Source organism: Echinops telfairi, unplaced genomic scaffold, assembly GCF_000313985.2.
Source record: "Echinops telfairi isolate 266 unplaced genomic scaffold, ASM31398v2 ScPeMD7_7458;HRSCAF=8496, whole genome shotgun sequence".
In the NCBI taxonomy this organism is placed as follows: domain Eukaryota; kingdom Metazoa; phylum Chordata; class Mammalia; order Afrosoricida; family Tenrecidae; genus Echinops; species Echinops telfairi.
In genome coordinates this window covers 32396141-32405943 of record NW_022111358.1, presented here as the reverse complement: position 1 = coordinate 32405943, position 9803 = coordinate 32396141, and the positions used below count along the sequence as shown (strand labels likewise).

The window sequence follows — 9803 nt, the reverse complement described above, 5'->3', positions numbered from 1 at the left end:
TGTTTTTAACTTTTTATTGTGAATTGAGTGATGGTTTACAGAGCAGATCATCACTTTTACAATCAACATTTCACGCACATTTTGTTTCATCTCGTTAGTTACAATCTCTTTAATGTAACATCGCGTATCCCACTTTCTTCCTGTTTCCATCCCTCCTCCAGTCCTAACCCTCCTGAACTTTGTGCTTGGCTAGCTGCTGCTCTTGTGATCTCGAATGGCTGAGTATTCGGGGGTGGGCATAGCTCACTAGTGTTATTGTTCCCTTCGAGATCTGCCAACTGTTTGCCTGAAAATTGAGCCAGAGGGGTGAGTTCATTTCCAGATTTAAAGGGTGACTAAGAGCCATAGGGTCTACCAGTCTGTCCGACCAGTAAGCCTGGCCTTATTTTTGTCATTTTGAGTTTTGTTCCCCCTTCTCCCCCCTCTCCAGGAATATGATCTCTTTCAGAACAGTTGGCACTCATTGCCCCTGTGAGTTCAGTAATTTACTGGAACGATTCACAGAACTCATGCAAAGTGTTACACTTAGGATTATAGCTTTATTGTAGGAAAAAGATACAAATGAAGAAACGCATGAACTTAGATTTGGGAGGGCTCCCAGTGCACAGCTTCTGTGTCCCAAAAAGGGACATGCTGTTCTCCCACTGCATTGTGTCTCTCGCCAGTCAGGGAACCCATGAAGCTTCCGTATCCAGAGCTTTTCTGGGGGTCTCAGTATGTAATCCAAACTCTAGTCCCTCCTCTAAGGTTGCTTGATATCAGGAGATGATCTCGAGGTTTCTATCACAGGGTTGTCTTTCTGGCCAGCCTCCATCCAAGAGTCAACTCACAAGGATCACCTGTTACATTAGGTGAGGACTGGAGCCCTCAGCAAAGACATTTGGTTACTGGGGCAATCAAAATTTTAGAGGTTATCTCCCAGAAACCAAGAGCACAGACCACCTTTTTTGGGTAAAAGTACTGAAACTCCACAGGTGTGCAATATTATCCTCGCAGGTACGGGGTAGTGGTTAGGAATCTGGACTCAGATCACACTGCCTGAGACCTCCATTCACCAGTTGTGTGACCCTGGGCAAATGACTCAACTTCTCTGACCACGATGTCCTTGCTCTAGCTGGAAAATGGAGATAAGAATTACTCCCTCAAAGGAAACTTGAGCCGCCGCCTTTCCATGAACAGCCAAGCACTTTTAACCCCTGTACCACCAGGGCTCCTTCTGGGGAGGTCAGACGAGTTCATGTGGACGCGGCGGTGAGTGTTCGGTTACTGGTGCTGTTGGGTCACTTCCGACTCCCAGCAGCCCCTTGCGGCAGAGGGAAGCCCGGCCTGCCCTGCATCACCTCGTAGCTGTGAGGCTTGAGCCACTGTTTTAACCCATCTCACTGAAGGCCCTCCTTCTTCCTTTATTTTCTACTTGACTAAATATGGTGTCTCTGTCTAAGGACTGGTTTCTCCCAGTAACATGTCCAGAGTGCATGAGACTTCGTCTTAGCATCCTCACTTCTAAGGCTTATTCAGGTGGTATCTCCTCCGGGACAGATAGGTTTGTCCCTCTGGCAGCTCACTGTCAGTGTTCTTCACCAGCACCTTCATTCAGGGGCACCGGCTCGTCTCCGCCTTCTTACTCACCGTCCAGCGCCATGAGGCGGGTTAGTCGGGAACCCCTTAGTCCTCACAGGAATAGCTTTGCCCTTCCACACTGCAGAGAGCTCTTTTGCAGCAGATTTGCCCAGTGAAGTATTTCGTTTGAATGCTTTTTTAAAAAAAACAAAACATTTTATTGAGGGCTCTTACAGCTGTATCACAATCCATACATACACCCATTGTGTCAACCACATTTGTATATATGTTGCCATCTTTTCCAAAACATTTTCTTTCTACTTGAGCCCTTGGTATCAGCTCATTTTTTAGCCCCTCCCTCATGATCCCTTGATAATGTTTTAAAAATTATTTATTTATTTGATCCCTTGATAATTTATTAATTTTTTTTTCATGTGTTACATGGACCACTGTCTCCCTTCACTTTTCTGTTGTCCATCCCCCCTGGGGTGGGGGCAGTGTTATATGTTGATTATTGTGATTGGTTCCCCTTTTCTCCCCCCACCTTACCCTTACCCTCCTTGTATTGATACTCTCATTATTGGTCCTGAGGGGTGTATCTGTCCTAGATTCCATGTGCTTCGAGCTATTATCTGTACCAGCTATTATCTGTACATGCTCTGGTCTAGCCAGATTTGTAAGGGATAATTGGGGTCATAATAGTGTGGGGGTGGGGGGAGAGGAAGCATTAAAGAACTAGAGGAAAGTTGTATGTTTCCTTGGTGTTATACTGCACCCTGACTGGCTCGTCTCCTCCTTGTGACCCTTTTGCAAGGGAATGTCCAGTTGTCTACAGATGGGCTTTGGGTCCACTCCGCTGTCCTCCCCATTCACATAAATATGATTTTTTGTTTTGGATCTTTGATGCCTGATACCTGATCCTGTCGACACCTCGTGATCACACAGGCTGATGTGCTTCTTCCATGTGGGCTTTGTTGCTTCCCAGCTAGATGGCTACTTATTTATCTTCAAGCCTTTAAGACCCCAGATGCTCAATAGCCAGGCACCATTAGCTTTCTTCACCACATTTGCTTATGTACCCGCTTTGTCTTCAGCATTCATGTGAGGAAAGGTGAGCATCACAGAATACTGGGTTATTAGAACAAAATGTTCTTGCGTTGAGGGAGGACTTGAGTAGAGGCCCAATGTCTGTCTGCTGCCTTAATACTTAACAAATAAATATATGTACATAGATCTATTTCCCTTTCATTATATATAAATGTACTTTTTGTTTTGTTTTTTATATAAACACATTTAACATATGCATGCCTATATTTAGGCCTCTATAAATGTTCTTTGTCTCCTTGTTCTTTCCTCTATTTTCCTGTACTTTCCTCTTGTCCCACCATCATGTTCGGCCTTCATTCAGGTTTCGGTAATTCCTCTTGGCTACGTTGCCCTTGATCAAGCCCTACTAGGCATCCTACACCCTCATTGCCATCGATTTTAGATCACTTGTTATTCCCATGTCCCTGGGTTTGTTGGCATCCCCTCCTTGCTTCCCCCCACCTACCCCTCTCCCATGTCTCCCCAGAACTTTCAGTCTGTTATTTTCTCTTCTGGATTGTTTGCTCTGCCTATCTTATCTAGATAGACATGCAGAGACAATAATAAACAAAAACAAGACAAATCAAAACATAATAAAAGAAAATAACAACAACAAACCAACAGCAAAAAAAGAAAAGTCTATAAATAGTTCCACATCTGTCTGTTGACCGTTACAAGTGTTTTTCCATCATTTGAATTCTTGACTGCTGCTTCCATGAGCGTTGGTTGTGATTCAAGTAAAAGGAAATCCTTGACAACTTCAGTATTTTTTCCCATTTATCATGTGTTCAGGAGTTATTGTCCTTTTATTGCTGGGTACCTTGTGACATTTATGCTCCCACTAATCTCTATATAAACTGTTGCAAAACTTTGGCTGATAATATCTGTCAGATGGCATTATCACGAGGCCTTTCTTTGGAGGAAGTGATTGTTAGCATTTGCTGCCCACCTCAATGCCCTTGGCTCCCAGAATAGTGCCTGGAAAATCACACCGTGGCCCATGTGCTCAGGAAACCATGAGCTCCAAGTCACAGGGCAGCACTGTTTCATACAGTGGTCATCCAGATTCTCCAGGCCATGCTATTTGTGTGTGTGTTTGTATACATATAGGAATCTATATAGACCAACTCACCACCATCATGTCAGTTCTGACTTATAACGACCCTATAGAACAAAGCAGAATTGCCCCAGTGGGTTTCCAAGACTGTAACTCTTTACAGGAGTAGAAAGCCCCATCTTTCTACGGAGGAGCAGCTAGTGATTTCGAACTGCTGACCTTGTGGATTGTAGCCCAATGTGGAAGTGAGCACTATGTCACATATCCATACCAACACATAATATATATATATATGTGTGTGTGTGTGTGTGTGTGTGTGTATACATACATACATATATATACATATATATATATACACACACACACACACACATATATATGTTTCAGACAGTTCTCTGAGTGAAAAGCTTTAAACTTTAAAAGTTTTTAATAGAAATGTTTGAAAAACGCTGTCCTTAGGCAAGCAGCAATGGATCGGAACAGTTTCACGGATTCGTTTCTTTGTTGCATTTTCTTGACATTCCTTAGTTTTTCTAATCAAAATCTCATTTCCGGAGCTGTTATCACGTGATGCACATGACAGTGTGACTGTTGTCCCTGGGCCCTGAGCACTGGTACTGGAGCTGATGATGCTCTGTTAATCATCCTGGACCATGGTTTGCAGTTGGTGCAAACTCTCGTTCATCACACCAACTTCTTAACTGTTTGATGGCATTTCCTTAGACATTCAGCTACTCCCTTATTCTGCCTCCCAGTTCACTTTGTCATTAAACACTTTCTTACAGGTTAGAGAGTATTTGTAATCAGTGTCAGTGTTTTGCGTAATGCAGCTCCCACCTCTAAATTGTATACGTGTGTACATGGAAGCTGAGCAGCCTTATCAATGATCACAAAAACAACCACAATCACAACTTGTAGCTAACATTTATTGAGTACTTCATGCCAGACACTCTCCTCAGCCTTTCTCTCGATTATCTCATTTCATCCTCGTCATGGGGTACCGTTGAGGCCCGTGGACTTGAAGAGCCTGTTGTGGGCCACACAGCCGTGTGTTAGGCCAGGCCAGTTGGACCTGCCAGCCCTGCTCCTGTTCTTTACTACACGAACTCCAAGGAGCCTATGAGGAGCTAGGGAGGGCTTCGTCGAGGGTGCTTGTCAGAAAGCTGCCTAACCCCTTCATTTCAGAAAGTGGCCTCCTTCTGTCACCACGGTTGGGCCATAAACAGTAACGGCAGATGTGCTTTTTGCACTCTGCTCCTGGAGACTGTTCCTCGGTCTGCGGACTGCAGTGTCGCCTGCTTCCCACAGATTGCACTCTTGGGTTTGTTTCTGCCTTTTGAGTGAGACATTCAAGCCAGAGCCTGTCTTCATCTGCCTCTCCCCTCTCCTTGCCAGGACCGTTCCACAGACACGTATTTGCCTTTCTAAGATTGGTTACCCCCGCGCCACTGAGCTGTATAAGAATGATGTGTGCGCAGTCTCTGGCCCCTCTAAACTCACAAAGGAGAGAGAAAATCAAGATCATCAGCCACCCAAGGCTGATTCACCAAGTCCCACACCAGCTCTTCTGCACTTCTCTGTTGAGTTTGATAAGTCATGACACTGGCCATACAGGGAATACTCGTGATTATGGGATTTATTAGAGACATAACAGGTTATTACAGACGTTTCGGGATCAGAAACAAGTTGGGATACAGTTCTTTGGTCAGGGCAGTCTTTTCTCAGCCATGCCCCAGGCCCTCGCAGGCCTCTTGACCCCTGGGCCTCTGCTCCGTCAAGTGCCGCAAAGCTCTTTTAGCTTTGCCAATAAGTGGCCAGAGCCACCTCGCTCTGCCAGTAAACCTTGGCACTCAGCTTTATTGCTCTGTAAGCCAGGAAGCCCTCTGCTCTGTCTCCTGCCGGTTCTGCTGCCCCTGCTGCTCCTGTTTCTCTGCCCCCACCCCTCTCCGCCTCTCACTCTCTCTAGTGTCACAGCTCCCTGCCTCCTGAATCGAGAAGGTTCCGTGCAGAGATACATGTCCCAAAGACACGCTTTACTCTTAGCATTTCTTTCTTGATGGTAGTGAGCCCCCCCTCCCCCTTCTGCTTTTGGGATAGTTCACTTGAAACCAACAGATGGCACAACTGACCAGTCCCACCTCTCTCTCTGACTCACTGCCAGCAAGTCCATTCTGACTCATCGCCGCCCTCGAGGCCAGGGTCGAACGGCCCCTGTCGTCGTCTCTCTCTGGAAGTAGAGCGCCTGGTCTCTCTCCCCTGGGAAAATAGAAGGGCCATGTGAAGTCACTGACTGCACTGCACGCTGTGATGCACAGAGCCTAACATTCAGCCACTTAAAGCGACAGTCCAGTGGCCTTTAGTGTATTCACAAGGTTGTCCAACCCTCACTACTTTCTGAGAACATGGTCATCACTCTGAAAAGAAACCACTTCCTTTTAGGTATGGGCTTGTCTACTCTGGTCATTTCATGTAAATGGAATCATAGATTCTGTAGCCTGCTGTGATTTTCTCCTTTCACATAGCATACTGTTTTCCAGTGGGATCCTTGTTAACACCGTGTATTATGGTTGAAAAAATAATCTGTTGTCTAGCTATCACACTTTGTTCATTCATCCACTGTATACACAGGATGTGTATCACAGGATACATTGTGTCCTCCAAATAGATCCTAACCACTATGCCTGTGGTTATCATTCTATTTGGGAAGGAGGTGCTTTGTTGCATTAACGAGGCAGATTTACTGTAGAGTGTGTCTTGACTCAGTTTCTTCTTAAAATATAAGAGAGATTAAATAAGTTCACAGAATAGAGATGGGGAAGAGGGGAACCAAGCCACATGAAGATCACAGACCCTCCAAAGAGTCAAGGAACTTCTAGAGCCAGCAGAAAGAAAGCCTCCCCCTAGGGCCGGCACCCTGGCTTCAGATTTCTAGCCTTCTAAACTGTGCGACAATAAATTTCTGTTTGGTAAAACAACCTACTTAGGGGGTTTCTGTTAGGACAGCATGGGATAAGTAAGACAGGTTGTTTCCACTTTCCACCTATTAGCAATAATTCTGCTATGACCACTCATGAACAAGTGTTTGTGTGGACTTCCGTTTTTATTCTCTTGAGTATAAAGTAGGAGTAGAATTGCTAGATCATACGGTCACCATGTCTAACTCTTTGAGGAACTGCCCAACACCTTTCCCTGGGTCCACACCATTTTACTTGACCACCAGCACGGTGAGAGGGTTCTGATGCCCCCACACCCTGTGATCCATTTTGAGGTAATTTTTTATATGGTGTAAGATAGGGGCAAGGGATTGGGTGTCAACAGTGGGTTGTTATGCATTGGGCTGCGAACTGCAAGGTCAGCAGTTCAAACCCACTAAGCCACTCCAAGGGAAAAAGATGGAGGCTTTCTGGTCCCATAGAGATTGATAGCCTCAGAGACCCCTAGAGCGAGTTCTGCGTTGTCTTGCCGGGTTGCTGTGGAGTTTCTTTTTATTTGTTTAGGGCAGGGGTCCAAGTTTATTCTTTTGCATGTGGAAACTCAGGTACCCCAGCACCATCTGTTGGGAAGACTGTTCTTTCCCTATTAAAGTGTCTTTGCCCCTGTTTTTAGTTATCTAGCGATACTATAATAGATGTCACCGTAAATGGCTTTAACAAATAGAAACTTATTCTTTGACAGAGGCTAGATGCAGAGCAGCAGCTCTGGGAGAAGTCTTTCCGTCAGCTCTGGAGGAAGGTCCTTGTTACCTTTAGACATTTGTGGGCCACCATTCCCTGGCAATCTCTGTGTGTCTTCACCTCAGTCTTCCTGTGGGTCTAAGAGGTTCTCGGCACAGGGCACCTCGAGTCCAAAGGACATGCTCCATTCCTGACTGTTCATTCTTGGTGGTAGTCAAGTCCCCCCTTTTCTGCTTGGCTCTCTCTCTTTTTAGCTCTTGCAAAATGAAAGATGGTGCAGGTCACACCCCAGGGAAACTCAGGACCTGAGGAAGGGTTTTGTATCCCATAGAGCTAATTAGCTGATGACATCAGATTACATCATGACATAACTGCCAAACCACTGAGACTCATGGCCCAGCCAAGACACATTTCAGTCCACGACAGCACCCATGTTGGAGCACCGATGCTCACAGATGGATGGGCTGCTCAGCTATTCTCGAAAGTACTGTCTGGAAAGGCTGTTTGGGATTTGCTGGTGTGGGTGAGAGCAGAGCACAGTGAGTTCTAAAACCCTTGTTTCGTCCTCCCAAGCTAAGGAGAGCTGTCCATGTAGCTAGTGGGCCCAGCCTAAGCCAATGTGTGCAGTCCTTTGGGCTCCAACCGCTTTGATGCTATGTGACCCTACCTTTGTGAATGGCCTACTCACCTGATCTCAAGAAAGAGATTGCAGCTGGGTTTATTCAGAAATGCAACTTGAATTCTCAGAAGAGGGAGCAGAGGAGTCACTAACCAGTGTACATTCCAGAAGGCCAGGAAGGTGTGTGTACACAAGGGCAATAAGAATGGCTCCTTGTCACCCCCCAGAAGTGCTGCCGACGGGGAGGAAGGGCTAGCCCTGGGACAAGTTAGCAGGTACAGACCCCAAGTATCCGTGCACACACCCTCCCACACCTTGTGTCCACTCATCTCAGCAGGATTTTCTGAGAACACCGAGGCTTCATCAGCTCCACACCTAGTTCTGCCCTCAGGTGGACTCGTCCATGCACCCCTACACCCCCCACCATGTTCCAGATACTGGTCCAGGAAGTAAATGAGCCGCCCACTTAGAAGACCTATGTGGCCCTCACTTCACCTAGGTCCGCGCCGCAGGGACTTGGTGCTGGCTGCTGTGTCGTTGAGGAGCCCAGCTCAAAAAACACGTCAATGTTTTTGACTTAACACATTGTGCCAATAGCAACTTTCACCTTCCTTGCTTTCACTGCTGCAAATTGGTCTGCCATGTGCTCACAGTCTTTTCTTTTTTGGTCCAGTTTCTCACTGCCATCAGTGTAGAACTGCCCTTGTGGGTTTCCGAGGCTGTAAATCTGTATTGGAGCAGAAAGCCTCATCTTTCCCCGACAGAGCTGCTAACAGGTTCGAACTGCTGACCTTGCCCTTAGCAGCCGGCTACTCCCTCAGGGCTCCTGGAGGCTCTCAAATACACAAGTCTGAGTTTTAACGGGCGGGCAAGGGAAACTGCAAGACCTGAGATAGGCCTCTGGCTGAGACACTCCTGTTCATGGAGTCCTTCTTGTTCTGCTCTGCCACAGACGCTAGGTGGCCTAGGGGGGTGGGGGATGGAGGGGAAACAGTTGCCCACACAGCCATTTATTTGGCTGAGCAAACGCGCCAAGTCCGTGGCTAGACTGTCCAGAAGGTCAGAGACTTGCGGGTGATAGCCACAGTGGCAGGTTCCTCCGGAGCCATCAGTTCCTCCTCCTCTGCCCTGTGCCCACGCAGCCTGCCTGCATCCTGGGCAGGAGAGAAGGGCCTTTTGAGACATCAGCAAGCAGCCGCTCTCCATTCCCCCCACTGCCCAGCAGCCTTGGCCACCCCCGCCAACAACCAGTCACACAGGTTCTTTGTTTAAACACTTCTAGGGTGTTGTCGGAATTCAGCAAAGCCCAGGCAAACTCTGTGCCAACCAGCACACTGATCCGAGAGACGGAGACTCCGGCACACCAGGCGCCTCTCACGCTTCACAGCCTCGGCTCCAGCACCCCTCTCCTGCGCTTCGATGTGCCTGCAGGGCCACCCCCTGCCCAAGCCTCCTCTCCAACTCCAGATGGGGACCACAAGCAGGAGCCATGTTCACAGGGACCTGGCCCGGTCCCTTCCGGTGGCACCTCGGCTCAGATGGCGTCCAGTCCTGTGGGAGAGAAGGCCGGAGCAGCTCCCCTAGGAAGTGGCCCAGAGAAGCCCCTAGGGGGTGACCGAGTTGGGCTAAACCTTGTGGTCTCCTCGCCCACCAGTCCGGTGAGTGGTACACCTGTATGAGGGGTGAGGATGGGGTGGGGGCTGGGGGTCCTGACATACCTTAGAGCTGATGTGGGACTCTCCTAGCTAATGACCCCAGTGTTCTCTGTCTCCTTCCCACTGCCCTCCCTCTCCCTGCATGGTGACGG

At 47.6% G+C, this 9803-nt stretch overlaps 1 protein-coding gene across 3 annotated transcripts in view; it reads left to right on the top strand.

Annotated features, from left to right (window-relative positions):
* Window positions 1–9803, top strand: part of PLEKHM1 (pleckstrin homology and RUN domain containing M1) — a 55568-nt gene that overhangs the window by 12218 nt on the left and 33547 nt on the right. For all 3 annotated transcript variants that reach the window (XM_045299724.1, XM_045299725.1, XM_004707523.2), the window contains one exon: window positions 9279–9654. In XM_045299724.1, coding sequence (XP_045155659.1) covers window positions 9279–9654 — 376 coding nt within the window. The remainder of the gene's footprint in view (window positions 1–9278; window positions 9655–9803) is intronic.